Consider the following 21,191-nt stretch of genomic DNA (forward strand, 5'->3'; position numbering starts at 1 on the left):
CATATCCGGAAGTACAAGCTGAACACGTTGGGCAAACATGCCAGTTGGGGAGCCCCTCGATGTTCGAAAGGTTCCCCACTTTAGGACGATTTTTAGGGATTTTAAAGGATTTTACTGCGCGTATGCATACAAGTATGTTGATGACGTGTTGTTTTATTGCATGCTGTGTATTTCTCTGTGTTAATGATTCTCTGTGTTAATGTTTGCTTGTTGCACGAATGTTTTCATATTTGAGGTTGTTTGCCACCAGACTTGCAGTGGAAACACACAACATATTGGAGTTAAAATCCCGTTTATGACAACATTAATTGAGGTAATGTTCCTTCGGATGGAATAACAATGATACAAAGTTAGTACAAGTTCTGCCCACTACAAAGAAAGGCATTACAAGGAAGTGGCTTCATCCCAATCTACCTGCTATGGCTGAATTGATATAACATGAAATATATGTGATGGATGAATGATGGACAACATAAACGGAGTATGTGAAACGTATAAAGCCAGATTTTTCTTGAATGTAAAGAGATGTTCATTTTTTGACTGACTGCTAAATCATTCTACTTTGTTTTCTCTTTATTATTTGTTTTTGTTTTGCATTGAGAAATCTTTTTTTTTTGGTTCTTGATTGTGTAGTGAGCTTCACGCCCTTTTGTGCAAATCCACATTGACGTTGTTCCGTGTAATACAAGTTAATGGGAGAATGATTTGAAGCTCAGACTACTGTAATGAGTAACCACACTGGCACAGGGAGAACATGCAGACGACACAAAGAGGGATCCAGATTCAAACCCATGTTGTCCTATTGTGAATGACAGTGCAGACCACTATAACACTGACACAATTTTTTTATATTCACCAAACAGACATTTTCTGTTCAAATCTTCATATAGTAGAGTTAATTCAACCATACGTTTTCAGTGATTCTGTATCCAACTGGAATACCACAGGAAAACTCTCTTATACACAGAATGAGTTTTCCAGAGTCGTCCCCAGACCTTGTCATTCTTTGCCAAGAGTACTAACTCTGGTGTAGTATTCCTACTTATCAGCAGATGATAAACCCAATTGAGTGCCTCGAGATTGAGATTGATAACTTTATGGTATTTCCTATTTGTTGCTCATAATTGTGTTCTAACGATGTAACTCAATGCTTTATGCTTTGTCTCTACACTGAGAGTGCCAAAATAAATGTTATTTCAGTTTCCACACACAGTGCAGTTTCATCTTCACTGTTTTCAACTCCAATTCAAATCTGGTTTCTTCTCCTTCGCGGTACTGAACCCGCCGTCACTGCAGCTGACACGATTCTGTCTTCGTCCTCAGTACACTTCACTCATCACTCACACACTCCATTCACTGGTTCCACTCTTACCTCACAGGCCGTCCGACCCCCCCACAGTCACCACAGGTGTCTCCCAGGGTTCTGTCCTGGGGCCGCTCCTTTTCATCACCTACCTCCTCCCCCTCATCCACATCGTTTGTAAATGAACCCTTCACCCACCTCCTGCCTTTCTGAAATAACATCATTGTTCTCCTCATATTTTCTGAAATGAAATAGCAATAAAACTTGAATCCTTCTTATCGTGGGAAGCCGGTTCCAGCCCGTGGGTCGTAGGTTTGACACTCCTGCTACAATAACAACTGGGTGTGTACAGAGGATGATGAGGCTTATTGATAAGGTAGTGAAAGCTTTTTAATGACGCTTTGTAGCTCCGGTTGTACTTCATAATGACATTGGTTGTATAAGAAAAACTAATTGACCTAAGCAGGACTCGAACCCACAATCCCCAGCTCTGTAGGCTGATGCCTTCTCCTTTTGACCACTGGGCCACATAGTTTTGTGACTATTTAGACAATAAAAGTGGTTACACTTGAGTTGATCCATGTTAACTGTGTGTTTATTGCTGAAAAGCATCACAGTTTCCTGACGGTACGATGCCGGAGCAGAGTCACCGGGCCGATGTGACGATGCCGGGTCAGGGCCGCAGAGCTGGTCGAACGGCAAGGAAGAGAAGGCAGAAACGTGCGAGCGCCACTCGAACAGGTAGAAACAAGTTTCCTGCAGGTTTTTCTGAAAGGTTTCTTCGTTGTGCAAAGCGATCTCCCTCTTTCAGCTTCACTGAGCCACCTGCCGCAGTATGTGAGGCTGAGGAAGTTTCTCCACCAACGAGGTTTCAACTCGACGCTGCTGCAGCCGGCCGACTTCCCCGGTACGACTCTTGAGGTCTACACAGGGCTCGGAACAACTGTTTTCACATTTCCTATGAAGATTCAAAATTAGATCAAAACAAGATAAAACTGTGAAAATGTAATTTTTCATTGATTATGAGCCTGAAATGTGACATTCGGATGTTTGTTCAGTGTTTTAAAAAAATAGTTATGTGTTTTGTCCCTCATCACACAGACACAGGAAGGGGACTGCAGACTCTCCAAACAATAAAGGTAATGCAGATAAATGACAAAGTGATAAATCAGTGACAATGTACTCCTCAGGTAATGCACACTTGTTAAAATGTACTGTATTTTCCATCATAAACGAGCGTGCTAAAAAAAAAACCTTCCTACATGCTGTTGCTTTTTGAAATGTTCCATTCAATCTGTTATTCAACAAGTTACAGAATGATTAATGAAAGTCTGTTTTTTAAACAGATTTTTACTTAAAAGAGGCTCCCGGAGGAAACAGTTGCTCGTTGTTCTAGACCAAAACATTAAATCAAGTCAAATTATCCATGGAAAACATTAAAAATTATTCTTCAAGTGTTTTAAATGTCCCTTATTGTTTCTTTTGGTTTTTTTGGATGCTCTTTCAAATGTGGTCACAGTAGTTGGCGACACTTTTAATGCATTTCTTTGCCCTTGAAACCAATTTGAATGGCCTTTTGTCTCAAAATAAGTGTGAATAAAGTTGTGGTGCCTTGCGGCTGAAGCAGATGAGATTTATCACATATATTTGGTCTCCTCCACATTTTTCTTGTTATTTGAAGTCTTTTCAGACTGACCTTACAGGGATATTTCTTAATTAAGAATTGATGAAATACAATGTCATTTTGATCAGATTTAGACTTTCCAACAGATTCTAATGACATATTAATAACACTTTGTTGTATTTTGTTTTGAAATATTCTACAACAACACGTTTCAGTATTTTTAAATGAGTAAGTAAGGTAGTGAGAGCGTGGTGGGCAGCCCTGGTTTATGAGGGTTAAGACAAGCAAAACGCTGCAGATGTGTAATGTGAAGCAGCTGTGACGCCGTCATCCTGCTTCAACCTGATTCTGTAATTTGTCAGATTAAGTTGTATGTCTTAGCCTCCGCAGCAGAAAGTGAATCCACGTCTTATGAAACTCTTCAGGTTCAAGTGGTTCAGTAGTAGAAGTGATGAAATCTGAATGTTTTTGTTTGTGATCAGCCGGATCAGCTGATCATCTCTGTGCCGGAGTCCTGTCTCCTCACGGCCGCCACCGTTCTGGACAGCGAGCTGGGTCGGCATATCAAGAGGTAAAAAAAACACAAAGAAACCTACAAGAACCACTGCACTGATTGTCTCTGCTTCTTTCTGGACAGAATGTCTCATTGCTGTTGGTAACAATCAATTTGCTGATTTATACGGTGATGATGACAACAAAAAGTAAAGATCAAGAGTTTAGTGTATAACAAGTGTAAGAATTGCTGGGCACAGATTGAAATTGAACCCTCATCCTTCAACTCTTGGGGTGAATGCCTTTTCCATTAGGCCACGAGTGTCTGTTTGAAATATGCCCAGTCACATTTCCGATATGTAGACGATGTTAACGCGTCACTTTGTGACCTCAGACGCTTGCATCCAGCCGTCAGACTCCCTCTGATTCACCATCATGACACATTTAATTTCTATTCGTTCGGCCACAGACATCGGCGGGACAACAGCAGCTCAGGTTCATGGAGTCGGACCAGCTTCAGCTTAGAGTTGTTTTTTTTTCACTCTTCACAGGTGGAAACCTCGCCTCTCGCCTCTCGTGGCGCTCTGCGTCTTCTTGGTGTGTGAGCGCCACAAAGGAGAAGCCTCCGATTGGTTCCCTTACATTGACCTGCTGCCCCGCGCTTACACGTGCCCCGCCTACTTCTCAGACGAAGTCATGGCTGTGCTGCCCGTCAGCGTGAGGAGGCGGGCTCTCGAGCAGAGGGCGGCGGTACGACACATACACTCCTCCAATCAGGAATTCCTCCAGTGAGTCTCAACTTAGCCGCATTTCTGTCACAACTGAAATTTCCAGATTTCTTTTTTAAATTTTTAAGTTTTTAGTCTTTTTTTTATTATTAGTGATAAAGGGGCATGCATTTGTAGCATGAGCAGCAGAGCATGTTGGTCGCCTCCATGAAAAAGTTGGTAAAACTTTAATAATCCAGTGTTCAGATTATAAGAATAGAAAGTATTTGTGTGTATTCAGGACAGTAAACATTCCAATCAGTGTTTTACGATGCACAGTCTTAGAAGATAGTGTTCATTCACAAGATTCAAAGAAATGTTCCAATGAGTTCCAACAATTTGACAATAAAAGATTTTAAAAAACCAAAAAAACCAAAAGTGACCTTGTGTAATATTTAAATCAAACACTGAAGCTCGATTATGTTGTTCAGTTGTCCGAGATAATAACACGCAACGACGAGGACGGGATTCGAACCCGCGCATGCAGAGCACAATGGATTAGCAGTCCATCGCCTTAACCACTCGGCCACCTCGTCATGTTGTGCCTTCATTTTTGAGTGCCTCAATACACTACCTTGTGGTGCCAACTTGAACTACAGGACTGAATTGGCTGTGAAATGTTAGAAAACTGATAATAGGTGTTACAGATAAAAAACTGAGATTATTTTTTTTTTGTCACTCAGATGATTATTTACATATTTTACCTTTGATTTGCTATATTTGTCATCTAATCCTAATTTACTTTTCGTTTTAATAACAAATTGTGTATATTTAGTGCATTTTCCACCATAGGCGACACAGTGAATCAACATAAGGCTGCTCCTCCTTATGCTTGCTTCAATGCATTTCTTTTTTTTTAATTAAAGCTTTAATGTATTTATTTTATTAATATATTTCTTTAATTTCTTTGTAAAGCACTGTGAATCGGCCTGTGTTTAAGGGGTGCTCACTGTGAACATTTGTTTACATGTCCTGCTGTAAATTGCTTGAAAGCCGTCTCTTGCTTTGTGCCGCGTGTTAAAGCGGGTATCGTTCTGCTGTTTCAGGTCGTTGACGCCACTCCTGAGGCGCCCGGCGGAGGACGTGTTGACGTATGAGGCGCTGCGGTACAAACACACAGAGCCAGTAAACCTCTGCAGAACAACCTCTGAAGTTCTCAATGCGATCCCTGCAGATTTGAATGTTTTTTTTCTCCAGGTGGGCCTGGTGTAGCGTCAACACGCGCTCCGTCTTCATGAAGCATCCACCGAACCCCTTCCTGTCCGGAGCAGATCACTACGCTTTGGCTCCTTTTCTGGACCTGCTGAACCACCAGCCCACTGTACAGGTAGACCTTTCATTTCATTTCATTTCATTTCATTTCATTTATTATTTTCCACAATTTCACATATACAATGAGTTTGATTTGTGCACGAATTTCACAAAATCATGAAAAAATGGGCACCCAAAAAAGCTTGGAGCTTCTCATGTTGGGCTCCAACACACCACCACCCAGTGCAACTTGTGCTGTATATTAACAAAGAATGGCTCAACCACAACCAGGTCCCTCAGACATCATTAGTGAGTAGTGATGAATGAGGGCTAATTTGTGCATATATGTATACATACACATACATACGTACATATAGAAACAAACCCATTCCCCTACAAGTGTGGTCTTAAAATCCAAAAATAAAAGACAATAAATGACTCTACATTTACGTGCATGTAACATCATATCCTTTGAATTGATCCAAGTACACGACACAAGTTCACGGACACACACTGCAGGGGTTCATTGGAGTCTGCGAAATGGGTTTCCCCTCAGGTCAAAGCCGGTTTTAACGACGAGAGCGGATGCTATGAAATCCGGAGTGTTTCCGGGACCATGCATCACCAGCAGGCCTTCATCAACTACGGGTCACACGACAACCAGCGCCTGTTGTTGGAGTACGGGTTCGTGGCCAGGCCCAATCCTCACAGCGTCGTCTATGTGGACGCAGGCGAGTCACAAGAAGAAAGAAATCTGCGTCACGCTACACACACGGACTTTTGTTTGTAAGATTTGTAAACATACAAACGGTTTAGCTTTCTTCTTTTTGTCATATAAGACTCGTGCGTCTCCTCAGGTCTCCTCTGCGACGTCTCGAGACGGGACAGAAGTTTGGATCAGAAGATCACGTTTCTCAGGGAGAACAGTTTCCTGCAGTAAGACTTTTTTTGCCCCTTATGCGTTGCATTTTTTTTTTTTTTCGGTAATTGAATGTGCCTGTAGAACAGAGTTGTACAGCTGAAATGACTCCAGACTGTTTTCTCCTGCCAGTAATCTCACCGTGTCCAGCGAAGGACCCGGCTGGAGGCTGATGACGGTGCTCAGACTGATGTCGCTGCCTCAGACGTTCTAGTGAGGCGACTTCTACAACACCAAATATATGAACCTGTTCAGTCAGACAGTCAAACATCACACATTAAGTTATGGCCTATCAGTGCAACCAAGATCAAGTGATTTGTGCAGAAAATGTTCAGTCTGGTGCTCTGAAGTGAGATTTTCTGTCTCAGGAATTGATTCCTTGAAATCCACATCTCTGTTAGTGTTTCCCTGAGATACGGCCTGGGATTCAGATTTTTACCTTGAAAAGTTATTTTCGCCTCGATAGAAAGAGAAAATCATTGCTCAGTATCGACAGAAAGCTTAAATGAAAGTGAAGATTGATTCTCTTCTCAGGACAGTAAATTGTCAGAACATTAAAAAAAAAAAAAAAAAAAATGTGCACAAGCCATCAAAACCTTTGTGTGAACGAGTTTATTAGTTGTTAAATGTGAAGAAAATATGGTCACATGTCCGGCCACAAGAGAGTAACTACGTTTTTTTTTTAGTTCATTGAATTTTTCTAATTAGATATTTCAAATGACAAAAAAAAAGCTCAGCTCAGAGAGGTGTGTGTGTGTGTGTGTGTGTGTGTGTGTGTGTGTGTGTGTGTGTGTGTGTGTGTATTGTCAGCCACCAGTGGAAGGCCGTGTTGCTCGGCCAGGCGGTGTGTGAAGAGAGGGAGGAGTGGAGCCTTCAGACAGCGAAGACACTCTGTCAGCGACTTCTGCAGGACACAGACACTGCTCTGGATGAGGTACACACACACACACACACACACACACACTCTCTCACACACCCCAGGCTGACGTGTGTTTTCCTTCCCTCCCCCAGACGAGCCGTCTCCTCACACACTGCGACCCGTCGGTCGGCGAGCAGCTGCGCACGGTCACGGCGCTGCGTGCGGAGGAGAGGTGCATTGTGGGAAGCTGCCTCGGGGCTCTGGATGAGTTGATGTGTGGATGTCGTCGTGGAGCGGTGAGCTGACGCCCGATCCCACTGGAGCCAGGCTAACATCTGGACGCTCAAACCAGAGTCCACCGGTTCGATTCCCGGTGCGCAGAAAGACCGGGAGGGCCTCGCCTCCGGCATCACGGGCGGAGCAGTGGTTTGCTCTCTCACCTCACGGTGAGAAGATCCCGGTCCGGATACCTCCCACAGTACAAAGAACATGCACCGTGGGCCCCTGAAGAAGACCCCCGGCCCCCACCAGCTCCCCCCGACATTTTATTGAATGAACTGTGGTGCAGTGTGAAACACGAGTTTACAGAACAGTCGCAGTGTGTAAACACAAAAACAAGTTTTTATTCTGAAATACACTCCCGTGTGTGATTTTAATGAATGTTCAACAAAAGTATTAAAAAAGTAATTTTATTTCTGAGCGATTGAATCTCTGTTTACAAGAGGCTTCCTCTAATAGTGAGTGTGTGTGTGTGTGTGTGTGTGTGTGGACAAACCGAAAACACTGAACAGTTACAAACACATAGAATTGAGCCACTGGCTGAGTCGCCTTCCATTCATGCTGATCAGAGTTGAACGACGGCCTTTTTCCTCGGGTGGCGCTGGACCGTCTCCATGGCAACCGTGGCTTCGTAGAGAGGCAGCGGTTCCTGGGGCTGCGGCCTACACACACACACACACACACACACACACACACGCACACACACACTGAAGTGATAAAGATAGAAGTGTGTGTGTGTGGCCTGCAGCGGTGGTGCGTCGTTACCTGAGGACTCCAGCCGACAGCTTCTCCACCAGGTCCTTCAAAATGTCTGCAAAACGGCGTTAAAGAAACGTGGTGGGGGCGTCAGACGACCAGTGGCCACCGTAAAACTGCACGGATCGGATGTGAAGCTGTGAAAGAGGATACGGAGGAACCGGCCCTGCTGAGACGCCGACGCCGTCCACACTTCAGGGTTGAGGAACGAGATGGAGGCCGACTTCAGGTGCAGCAACCTGCAGTCGGGAGGATCCAACTGCAGAAACACAGAAAATAGAATAAGAGAATGGCAACCTGGCAAAAGTTAATCTGTGGAAACAAGTAGCGACTGGATGATGTGGAGGTTTGCATGTTCCCTGAAGGAACCGTGTGTACTGATCTGTAGCTCTCTGGGTGGTAACACAGTGACGCCCCCTCCCCACCCCCCGCCCAGTGACCCCCCACACACACTGTACTGACCTGCAGGTCTTTCTGGGTCGTCACCCAGTGGCCCGACACGCCCAGAACACTGATCACATCATGTTTATGTGGGAGGAACCTGTTCTCCTCAGACTGCTCGTCCACCTCGCCCTGCAGACAGACTACACACACACACACACACACACACACACACACACACACACACACACACACACACACACACACACACACACACACACACACACACACACACACACACACACACACACACACACACACACACACACACACACACACACACACAATTACATTATGTAATAACACACACTCCAAAATGATGCTTTTAGTAATAGATTTTCACATATTGCAGTGTTTATTACAAAATGCAATGTAATCTGTTATGCAATAACTAAGCTAAAATAATATTTTTATCAATAAACAATTTTTTTTTAGACACATTAGAATGAAGTACTTCCTTGGATCAGAGTTCATTGTGTTTTATGTTTAACTTAAACATTTTTTTACGTGGCATTTGTATTTCTATACTCTTGTATTTGTTGTTTATTGTCCTGGTGTATGTATACATTGTATTTATGTTGTACAGCTGAGCTGTTAAGCTGTTTAAATCTTCTTATTCTAGATGCTCCATATGTTTATGTAAACCGTTTTGGGTTACCGCTGGTTATTGTGGTGATGATAATAATAATAATACTAATGATAATAATTCCAAAGTAAAGATTTTGATGCATTAATTAAAAAATTTCTGCCTGAATTGAGAACCATTAATGTATTGATTGTTTGTGGTTCGTATAGACACAGATCTACAATACACACATGTAATACAAAATCAGGATTATGCAAATAGTCTATACAGTAATGTGACACGTTAAAATTCTTTATTCTCTGAATTATCCGGCAGGAAGATGAACCATAGTATATTGATCCAAAACACCAGAAATAAACATTTAGATGATTAATATATAAAAATGTATAACAAGATACAATAAAAAAAAAAAAACAATAATGAAGTGAACTAGAGTGGGGTTTCATCCAGTTATTCTACAACGTGGTGTTGGAGTGTCTTTACCTCCAGAGTCGACCACGATGTCCACGCCGAGTCCCCCCGTCTCCTCCAGGACCTCCGACTGCATGTCAGAGTCCCCGTACACCGGAACCACCCTGGCTTTAAACACACACATTATGTAATAACACACATTTCAAAATTATGCTTCTTGTAATAGTTTATTAGAGCAGATTTGCAGGTTTTTATTAGTTTTTCATACATACATACATATTGCTTTTTTTTTTTTTTTTTTTTTTTTTAAATGACCAGTATTCGTTTAGTTTGGGTTTTTTATTAGTTACTTTAATTACTGCACAGATTTTGTCCAAATTTTCACAATAGATAGATATTAGTAAATGGAAAATTCCATCAAATCATTAAATCTTTTTTTTCTGAGACCAGTCAACCTTTCGGCGGACGTCAGAAATGTCTGATTGCTCTTGCTTTATCTCCTTTCATTTCAACTTTTCATGTTCACATTTATTTGAATGCAAATAGTTTCTGCAGAAGACTTTCCCGCAGCTTCAGAAGACAGAAAGTAGAAAAGACAAGATGACTGCTGCTGCTGCTGCTTTCTGCTCGACAAAGCACACACACACGGCAAATTCACTCATCTTATCATGAATGGTAATCCAGATTACGTTAAAGTTACTGGAAAGGATTCATTCCGTCAAACACAAGATACTAATCAATAGCTCAATAACTTGAGATGCAGTACAATATAGGAACTACCTTTTCTCCATTTAACAGAGTTTCAGTTAGTTTAAATGTAAAATGTTTGATTGGTTTTCTTTTTTATTTCATTCACCATCATATGTTTGGCAGAAGCCCGGATTCGAACCGGGGGCCGTCTGGCTGTAACCACTGGCGCTACGACACACACGGTGGCCGCAGCTTTCCTTTCAAACCGCTTGAGTTTTTGATAAATCCAGAAGTTTGAACGTGAAACAGATCTCACCTACTAAAGGATCCTGAACGCCTGATCAGAGCGAGAGCAGGAGAAGGGAAAAAAAAAGAGCAGGATGAAAGAGCAGCACGAGAGCAAGAGAAGGAAAGAAAAAGCTGAATTTGAGTATCGATTTTCACGAATGAAGGTGTAGAGGCGGCGGTGGGAGCGTACAGACCTACGCTGGGCCGGAGCTGCTCCAGGAAGGCGTGTTCCTGCGGCGAGTGCGCCGTGGTCAGGACCTTCAGTCCGTGGTAACACGCCAGCTGGATGCACGTGAGGCCTAGAGGCTTCACAGGACAGACACGTCAGGACATTTCCATCGTGCAAAGACAATCCGTGATCGCGAGCACGCCGAGACGTACGCTGGCTCCGTCCATGACCAGCAGCGTTTGTCCGGCCGCCACGCGGGCGAGTGTGTGCAGCGCGGTGTAAGCGCACACGCCGTCACGCAGCGCCCCCGCAGCGCACGCCGCACTCAGCTTCTCCGGCTTCGCCACTGTGGAAACACACAGTCGCTTCGCGTTCTACAGAAGGTTTTCATCCGTCCTCCATCATCCCTCCATCACAGACAAAAGACTTAAACACAACATTACACAGTGTGTGTGTATTTTACCTAAGTGGTATTCATCTATGTGGATAATGTCACAGAGTCCAGAGCATGGGGAGTCCAAGGGGAGGATGCCTGAGGAGGAGGAGGAGGAGGAGGAGGAGGAGGAGGAGGAGGAGGAGGAGGAGGGTTGTGATGAAATGCTGACATGAAGTATTCAGGTACAATCAACATGGAAAATCACTGATATTAAAATAAACTAGTACATATATTGATCATCTGTGGAAAGTGTTTCTAATATTAAATTCTAAACGATATTAAGTTCTAAACCGATTTTGGTTGAATGAAACAGTAAAACGTGTGTGAGAGCATGTGGAAGTAGCCACAGTGATGAAACGGCAGGAAAACCTCACAGACGTCGATTTATTACCTCAACAGGACTTTCTTACTCGTCAATATCTTCATGCAATCACATTTCAACTTCAACGGTTTCTAAACTCAACACTTGAAGGAAACAACAGTTTTTTTTAAAGTCGTGATGTTGCTGCTTCAGGTCATCACTTAAAATAACATATGACGTGTCATAAATCTACCAGAACTGATGTAAAATATGAACCGTATCGATCGTCAGATCAATCGATCGAGTGTCAATCAAGACGTCTCACCTACGACTTCATCGTCAGGCTGGAAGAAGGTCACCTGAGGACCGACTGTGGAACACACACACACACACACACACACACACACACACACACACACACACACACACACACACACACACACACACACACACACACACACACACACACACACACACACACACACACACACACACACACACACACACACACACACACACACACACACACACACACACACACACACACACACACACACACACACACACACACACACACACACACACACACACGTCATTATGTGACTTTAACAACGTGGACGGGAGCACAGGCAGCGTTAGTGTGTGTACGACCTTGAAGGACGATGCCGGACACTTCTCTACCGACTGGAACCAGATCTCTGTGGATCCCCACGTCACTGAACATCTGAGGAGGAGGAGGAGGAGGAGGAGGAGAGGATAGCAGTCAGATACGTCTGCACATCATTTAAAGTTCAGTCTGAAAAACTAGAAAACATGATGATTTCGTTTGAGTTGAAATACGAACGTTCTTCTAATCTCACACACACACACGCACACACACTTTAGTTTACTTTGATGACTTTGCTCGACTTGATTGTTTTTTTTACTTTTTTATAAAGTTTTAATTAATAATTATAATAAAATCCATACTTTTGTATCCAAAGCTTCTAATAATATTGACACGGGTCGAGTCAGCGGGTGGGTTTCAATATGGAGGGTAATCACAAGGTCGCTGGCGTCAAACTGATCACGTCTCTCATGTGTGAGTGAATCCCTTCAATCAGCTCCAGAACAGGTTCGGTACCTGGAGGTCCAGCGGGCTGAGTCCACATGCCTTCACCTTCACTCTGACCTGGTGGTTCTCCAGCAGCTCGGGCAGAGCCTGGAGAAACATTTGGGGGAAAAGAAAAAAAGGAATAGATTACATGCTGTGGATTCTAGTTAAGTTTGAGTAATTTAACATGCACAATACACATTCAAACAATACTGCCTGAGTAAAGTAACTGGGGTATCTGGTGTAATCTGTTACTTCCACCTGGCTGCCCGCTCAATATTCTTGCAGATGACTGAAGATTTTTCAGAATGTTTCCAGATATTTCAGGATGTTTCCAGATGCTTCAAGATGTTTTAGAATGTTTCCAGATGTTACAGGATGTTTTCAGATGTTACAGGATGGTTCCAGATGTTACAGGATGTTTTCAAACGTTACAGGATGTTTTCAAACGTTACAGGATGTTTCCAGATGTTACAGGATGTTTTCAAACGTTACAGGATGTTTCCAGATGTTACAGGATGTTTTCAAATGTTACAGGATGTTTTCAGATGTTACAGGATGTTTCCAGATGCTTCAAGATGTTTTAGAATGTTTCCAGATGTTACAGGATGTTTTCAGATGTTACAGGATGGTTCCAGATGTTTCAAGGTGTTTTAGAACGTTTCCAGATTTTCCAGGATGCTTCAAGATGTTTTAGAATATTTCCAGATGTTACAGTATGTTTCCAGATGTTACAGTATGTTTCCAGATGTTACAGGATGTTTTCAAACGTTACAGGATGTTTTCAGATGTTTCAAGGTGTTTTAGAACGTTTCCAGATTTTTCCAGGATGCTTCAAGATGTTTCAGGAGGCTCTTGAAGAGACACGATAAAGTCGTCCGGAGGGCTGAGATCAACATGGAACTTTTTCCCCAGACCTCACAGGATAAAAAATCAGTCATCTTAAATAAAATATCTTCGACTAATTTCTGTTGTCACATGAACTGCACGTAAAGCTCCACACCAAAATATAGATGGCAGGTTTGTGAAAACACACCTGACCTGATGTCAAAGTTAAAAGAACAAGATTTTTGTTGGCGATGATAGAAAGAAGCGCAGTGAGATGTTGATCTGTATGTTTAAAACGACTTACCGTTTCCTGAATAACGAACTTCAGCTCAGACTCGTTCACTCCGGCTCGGCAGTACAAACCCTTCATGCTCAAATATTTAACGACACTTGGAATGTGTTTAAATGTCACGGATATGACTGATTTTCACCAATTTTAAAGCTCAGTGTGCAGAAATGAATCAGCTGACGACTTCTTCTTCTGTTGTGCGCGGCTTCTCATTCTTCTTCTTCGATTGTTTTCAGCGGACGAGACGCATCACCGGCCTGTTGCTGCCATCTACTGGACGCTTATTAAATTCCATTGAGTGTCCTCAACCATAACAATGGAATGAATTGACCCGTGACTTTATCATTCTCTGAGGTTTTAGATCCGTCTGTATACATTTACACATGGGAGCGCAATTGATTCTCAATATGGACCCTGACTCAGACTATGTTTTCATGCACTCTGATTTTCTTGACTTGTAGTTTCTTTAAGGCCAACAAACTGGAGAGCAGACTTTCAGACTAAGTATGCCAATTTATTTTGCTTTAGACTTTAATTAGTATCCGAAATAAGTCAAATTCCCAATGTTGATCCAGCATATATTTGATAGGGAAAGATTCCTCCAAACCTTTTATTTTCATCAGGTATCTCAGTCTAAGTCTGCTGTGTGCTCACTTTATGATGCACAACATGTTCATGATTGTCGCCCTCCACCGGAAAAAACAAAACAAAATTGCAAGCAACAATAAGCCCTGAATGGGTCCAGACCTGTAAAATATATCAGTATAATAATCTATAAATACATTCAAAGTGAAGGAAGGAGGTGGTTCCTATAAACATAACGTATGGCGCTGCAGACGGTTCAGTTTGGGGTAAAAGTCACAGAACAAATCAATGCAATTTCATCAAAAACATTCAAACAAACAAATAAAAAAACTATACATTTTAAGTTTTAAGTTAATTAAGTCTGATTTGAAAATATCTCTAAATAAGGGTACATTAAACTATTCACTTATTAAATTTAATATAACTTTTCTTTACAAGTGCTGAGAGCTTGATATTTACTGATTATCATCCTCTCCTCAGTGTATTGCTTTTCAGCATATTTAGATAATGTGTAATGTAACATATGTGGGAGTTTATCTCCAGGTCCAATGGAAATACCTGAAGATACCAGTCTAGGGGTGTGGTATTTTAAAGAATGGGAACCTTAATTGAGGAAATAAAAATGTGCAAAGTGTGTCTTTAATGAATATCTTGCTTTTCAATGTTATTTTTTTACGTGTAATTTTTTCTTCTCTTTTGTCATAAGGGATGAACTGAGCTCAATTGATGTTATATTGACGTAAAATTGAGATTATAGCCACCAGGAGCGCTCCTAATCCTGAAAAACTGCTCAATGAGTTCTCGCGAGATCTCCCCATTTTTATGACGCTCACTGGGAAATCTCGCGATACGCCGTTGGCGTTACCCCATTTTCCAGCTGTCCCTCAGTTTCAGTCGCTCGGGATTTCAGAACCGCCGGAGAGGCTTTTTAGGGATAAACCTGCGCGTTCCGGGACAAGATACCGCATTATATGGTTACATAAACACGCGGCAAGCGACTCTGTGCAGTATTACAGGATGGAGGCCGAACAATGAGGTAAGAGCGGAGTGTAGTGCCAGTGATGTGAAAGAATGTCCCTGAGCGGGCTGACGTTAGCCTCTCCCTGGCTAGCCTGCTAGCTGCACTCACGTCTAAACCCTAGGCTGTGTCATCTTTCACCGGTTTATCTCCGAGGTGTCAGCCTCCAACCGCGATATCAACCCGACTAGGGTGTGTCTGATACGGCTTCGTGTGAGGAGACATTGGGAAAACGAAGCAAGCCGAGCCAGTGCTGATGGCTAGCTGTCATGCTAATGTTAAATCACTGTATGTGCACTGGCTGATGTGGATGATGATGATGATGATGATGATCACTGACCCGTGGAACACCTATTACCCCCCAGCTGGATGTTATCACTGACCAGATGTTACCACTGATCTGTGGGACACATTTTTAAACTCCTTCTGGATGTTATCACTGACCAGATATTATCACTGACCTGTTAGACAGACTTTAACCTCCAGCTGGATGTCATCACTGACCTGTAAGACAAACTTTAACCTCCAGCTGGATGTCATCACTGACCTGTAAGACAAACTTTAACCTCCAGCTGGATGTCATCACTGACCTGTAAGACAAACTTTAACCTCCAGCTGGATGTCATCACTGACCTGCTAGACAAACTTTAACCTCTAGCTGGATGTCATCACTGACCTGTGGGACACACTACAATCTTCAGACTGCAGCTGGATGTTATCACTGACCTGTGGGACACACTTTAACCTTCAGACAGCAGCAGCTGGCTCACCCGAGGAACATACAAGGCTGAGAGACACAAAAGACTTAAGAGGGCGGAGGTTTTGTCCGTGACTACCATCAAATCCTACTGTTTGTCACTTCGGTCCCCAAGTCCACTGAGAGTCTTTTACGGTCCTTTATCCGTTCCCTTAAATTATCAACATGTCTTACTGAAAGGGATGCAGGAAGTGAGGGGGAATTGCAGAGTGAATCTTTCCTCTGTGGCTGTAAACTTTGCTCGCCTGTAATGTGGGGTGTAATCTCGGTAGTTTTCATTTGACGAAGCTGACCCATCCCCATTGTATAGTGTTGGTTTCCATGGTAACGCTGATGGTCACAGGTCCTGTCCAAGGATTTCAGTTCAAAACACAGCAGTGTCGAGAAGGTTCTTTGAAGTGCTTCATATCATTGTCTTTTGAACTTATTGATTTTATGTGTTGCAGTGAAAAGAAGTTTGACGTGGATAATACCATCCCTTGTTCAATCCGGGGCTTATGTAGAGTTTTCATGTTTTTTCCTCTGCTATCTCATGGTACTCGAGGTCAAGGATGTCAAACACATTTTAGTTCAGTGGCCACATGCAGACTGGTAAAATAGAGCCACAATGACCTTTACATTTAGTTCTTCTTTGTTGTAGTGCAGAGTAGACATGCTAAAACTTTTGATATTTTCACAAAACCGAACAATTACTACACAAAATGACTCCAATTTCAACATGAAGCCAATTTTATTGAAACGTTATGCTGCAAAATCTGATAGTAAGAAATGCTAGTCGATGATATTGATGTAGCTTTTTGTGTTAAATTATTAGTTTTAAGAGTCGCTGCGTTTTCCCATTTCTTGTCTTCCTGTAGCAAACTGCACTCTTAGCCCCCCCCCTACCTGCCCTTACAGATGATTTGTTCTCATTGAATACGTCACACCTGTCAAGTTCAGTCAACTCAAATCTCTATCCCACTATTGTCACTATCATCCATCCATCACTTCTGTTCAGCTTTGGAAGTCCTTTATATGGGCTTTGTCCCAAAGACGTGAGTATCGCACCTATAGGGGCCATACAAGGCAATTTGGGGTTCAGTGTCATGTGAAGTGACACTTCAAGGCAAGGCACAGTCAGATGAGACTTGAACCTGCAACCTTCCGATAGGAGATGGAGACGATTGCTCTACCAACCGAGCCACATTAACCTGCGTGGGAAAGTTGGCCCGAGTGTGGATAGTGGTGCCATCGTTTATCTCAAGACGCTTTCATTGCATTTGGTATGAGAAGAGTGTCAATCAATGATTTTGCTAAGATCTGCTTCTACTCATTGAAGCCAAACGCTTCACGAAGTTAATGGAACAAATGTTTTTTGAGCATTTTCCTTTTGCAGACAAATTGACTATTCTTAATCCAAACTTTCCTTCAGTTGACAGAGAATTAGGTTTACTGGACAGTGGACACAGACAAGTTGGGATATTTATCAGTAGCTGTGGTTACATGGACCAAAAGTAATCCGATTAAATGCCGACCCCCATTGAATTTGCACCATATAAACACTTCAATCTGATTGCATTTGTACCATCCGATTGAAATCACGATGGGATCATTGGGATCGGGGTGGGGTGGTAAGTCTGGTTTTTGATCTGATCGTAGTTCATGTAAACAGCACATCAAGTTCCTACAGTCGGAGCTTTTTGTGCTCGTCAGTTCACCTGATGCCATGACCTGAGCGTGTACGTACGCCGGGGGCTGGGAAGGTAGCAGAGTAACCCTGTGCCAGATTTGGGTGACCAGATCCCAACTCACCATGCGGGATACCAATGCATTGAGATTTATCTCCTTGTCTAAAATAACATAAAACTGCCTAAAGCATTTGTATTCTGCCCCTCAGCTTATAACACAACGATGCTTTGCTGTTTGGTTGTTTATGTAGCACATTACAGACTATAAGCATGAAAACTTAAATTTGTTTTATTTTAAAGTATCTTTCCCAAGTTCTCTCACATAAGACAACTGTTTTTGTAGTTGCTTCTCTGAGGTATATTCCTCGTCCCTGTTTGATAGACCTGTTGTTTCAGCCCGCCTTGCCTCGCCCTGTTCCGCCTTGCCCCGTCCTCTGATAACAGCACTCGCCGCTTCGTCCACACACAGATTTGTCAGATTATAAAACACACATTTCAGAACTGAAACCTGGCTTTCAATAACAACTCGGGACAACGTCTCAATTAGTAAAACGTGTGAAAAGTCATAGAAATGCGGGACATCTTGTCCCGCATGTCTTCGTCTCTTCCTGATTATATTTTGAACCAAGAGAATGTCTCTTTGATTATGCAATTTTACAAAAAAGACAAAGAAAAAAATGAAGCACCACAAGGGTAATCACTGTGGTTAATTCCATTTCTGATATTGGCGGGCTTCGGGCTGAAGCCAATTGTGGGATTCTGTGAATGTCGCAAACGTCACAGTGCAAAGCATTATGGGATTGATGCATCTTGGTGCATATAAACCGGCACATCAGTACTTTATTCAGTGTTGATGTAAACGGGACAGTCTGATCCGAGAATCAGAAAGAATCCAATCAGATTGACAAATGCAGCTCACGGCAAGACAATACAGCAGATGGATGTTCAGTGTGCAGTTACACCTACAGTCATTGATAAAAAGGTGGAGAGGAATGTTGGTGGAGGTCCGCCTTCATACCCAGCCTGTGTGCGTGTGTGTGGGGTGGGGGTGTGGGGTGTGGGGGCTTAAACAGGCATCTGCCCCGAGCCTTGATAACAGACTGACGGTCCACTGACATCCCAGTGCTCTAATTATACAGACTAATCCCACAAACACAATGCAAGTACGCCTGAAAAACAGTATTAAGCTCTTCAGTCCACGCGGACGACAAATGCATTGACGGCAATGTCGTGAGAAAGATGTTTACGTTTATTTGCTGCTGATCAATAGAGCTTTGTGTGTTCAATAAGAGTCACCTACATGTTATTTAGGTTTCATTCAGCAACATTAAGTCGGAACAACTTAACCTTCTTATGACTGTAAGTGTATTGATGCGTCATCAGACTCATGAGAAGGGGAATTCATTTTGATTTCTTCACCATATGTTTGTCCAAAATGTGCACTGAGACTTTCTGCCCCTTTTCTTTTCAAGATGACTTCAAATTATATCATTTGTGGTGATTTAGACTGTGCATGTTGGAAATGTGAGACCTGCAGTTGCCACTGTGATGAGTAGTGTCTGTTTGTAGAGCTCTTATTTCTCAGGTTTTCCCGGAGAGTTTAAAGTTTGTTGGTGTCGCAAAGGTTCTAGGAGCTGTGGTGATGAGAAGTGAGCAACAACAGGATAGGAATAAATCAGTATTTTTGCCAACATGTTTCAAATGGGAGCTTGTTTGCTCGGCAGTTCAGCTCACTTCATTTCTTTAGCCTTTGAAATAAAATATATGAATGAATAACAGTATTTAGTTCATAGTTTAACTTCCAACTCTTTGGACCGTCAGCACGGAAGAAGCGTGTGCATGTGTCTGTGCGTGTGTGTGTGTGTGTGTGGCAGGGTGGGCTTTGTTCCTCTGACCTAGTTAAGCTGGTTACTTTGTCCTCCCACTCTGATGATAATGGGGCACACACACTGTCTCCACAATCACCCCTTTCAATTGGCCAAGGACAGTTTGATACTGAAGAAATGCTGCAAATGTTCAAACCACAGACATACTTTAAAGATACTTACGTCTGCAGTGAGCAGTTGTGATTTGTTTGAGCACCGCAGACTGAATTCCACCCACGTTGATAGTGTCGTGCTGGTGGTAAAAACCCTTTACAGTGGATGGGGTCCAATGTCATGAAATGAAGTCAATTCTGCGTGGCAAGGTGTTGTATTGGTGATTTTAAGAATTTCCCTCAGGGATTAAATAAAGTATTTATATGCTTATATTCTTAAATATAAGGTGATCCTTTCAGTACGATCGCCTTCGGTTAGAAAAGTTTGTTTTGTTAGCATTACAAACATGCGTTCATGCACCCTCACAAAGCTCTTGTCTACTGTAATGTGTGTCAAATATTTATTTTGAGTTGTCTTCTGGCCACAAGGCTACAGAACGAGGGAGGAAGGTCTGGATCTGATTAACATACCTCTTCCAGGGCAGAGTGTGTCTCTACTGCTCTCTCTGGCCAGAAACATTCCTAACAGATGTGTGTGAGACACATTTATTTCTCTGCTAAATAGTTAAAGAAAATTCACTTAAGACTAGTTAAAAAAAAAAAAAAAAGTCAAAAATGTACCACTGTGTATTGAGGTGTAACATATTCCATTCATTTCACAAGTCCTTTACCTTTAGCAAAATCTACCCCGTGTTAACACAACAGTTAGGTGAAAACACATAGTTTTTTACATTTTAGTTTCAGAAAAACGTCCACATGACCATGTTTTGAAAACGAAGTGCACTTACAAACGCTGAAAAACAATGTAGTTCTCATGTTTGGTCTGCTAGTTGGTGCTGTTGATTCTTATGTAATAAAACCACACACACACACATGCATCAAAGAACAATACATTATATAAATAAATAAACAATAAAGTTATGTTTTCAGTGTCTCCGTGCATCGTTGTCGTGTAAACAGTTGCACAAAACGCAATGAAAATGTTCTGGTGTTAACTGGGGCCCAATCAATACAGATCTCTTTGGGCTGATTCCGATATCGGGTAATAAGAAATTCTGATAACGGATATGTCGGCAAATTAAAATTTGACATTTTTCAATAATAAAAAGACTAAAATGCCAGTGTTCCATTGCTTAGATATAATTCCAAACACTTGATAGAAAGATGTGAATTGAAGGAAGAAAAGACGTTTGACTATATTGAGATTCTCTTATCAGAAATTGTGTGGGGGAAAGCAGCTTATCTGGAGGCTCCGGCCGGGAACCACGGCTTTGTAAGGCTGGTGCTAGTTTGGGATGAGGACAAAATTTCATTCCATGCTTTTCAAACAGGTGAGGAGAAATGTCAAATTTTGACAAGAACCACACCAGAAGGCATTTTTCTGTGGCTTTTCAGCTGCAGTTT

The 21,191-nt window shown here is 42.3% G+C and overlaps 3 protein-coding genes across 5 annotated transcripts in view; 2 read left to right on the plus strand and 1 right to left on the minus strand.

Moving 5' to 3' along the window:
• Positions 1–7: 7 nt before the first annotated feature.
• Positions 8–7,906, plus strand: setd4 (SET domain containing 4). 2 transcript variants are annotated; one of them, XM_080481693.1, is made up of 13 exons: positions 8–132; positions 1,913–2,044; positions 2,115–2,210; positions 2,405–2,442; positions 3,410–3,498; positions 3,971–4,207; positions 5,233–5,292; positions 5,384–5,513; positions 5,994–6,168; positions 6,295–6,373; positions 6,489–6,569; positions 7,167–7,290; positions 7,368–7,906. In XM_080481693.1, the coding sequence occupies exons 1-13, from the start codon at positions 60–62 to the stop codon at positions 7,518–7,520; spliced, it is 1,467 nt and encodes a 488-aa protein (XP_080337819.1). In that variant the 5' UTR covers positions 8–59; the 3' UTR covers positions 7,521–7,906. The 2 variants fall into 2 exon arrangements, with proteins under 2 accessions (XP_080337819.1, XP_080337820.1); XM_080481694.1 differs by having other exon boundaries at positions 7,174–7,290; positions 7,368–7,499.
• Positions 7,812–14,006, minus strand: cryzl1 (crystallin, zeta (quinone reductase)-like 1). Of its 2 annotated transcripts, XM_080481695.1 has the most exons (13): positions 13,798–14,006; positions 12,696–12,773; positions 12,224–12,296; positions 11,898–11,942; positions 11,299–11,367; positions 11,048–11,181; positions 10,861–10,972; positions 10,695–10,715; positions 9,761–9,856; positions 8,713–8,834; positions 8,404–8,509; positions 8,260–8,305; positions 7,812–8,156 (listed from the first exon to the last, which is right to left on the minus strand). In XM_080481695.1, the coding sequence occupies exons 1-13, from the start codon at positions 13,861–13,863 to the stop codon at positions 8,060–8,062; spliced, it is 1,065 nt and encodes a 354-aa protein (XP_080337821.1). In that variant the 5' UTR covers positions 13,864–14,006; the 3' UTR covers positions 7,812–8,059. The 2 variants fall into 2 exon arrangements, with proteins under 2 accessions (XP_080337821.1, XP_080337822.1); XM_080481696.1 differs by lacking the exon at positions 10,695–10,715.
• A 1,215-nt stretch (positions 14,007–15,221) lies between these two features.
• The window catches only part of itsn1 (intersectin 1 (SH3 domain protein)), a gene marked incomplete at its 3' end in the record, with an annotated part of 40,004 nt that continues 34,034 nt past the window's right edge, over positions 15,222–21,191 (plus strand). The window contains exon 1 of the mRNA XM_080481698.1: positions 15,222–15,403. The remainder of the gene's footprint in view (positions 15,404–21,191) is intronic.

Source organism: Lipophrys pholis, assembly GCF_963383615.2.
Source record: "Lipophrys pholis genome assembly, chromosome: 15".
Classification (NCBI taxonomy): domain Eukaryota; kingdom Metazoa; phylum Chordata; class Actinopteri; order Blenniiformes; family Blenniidae; genus Lipophrys; species Lipophrys pholis.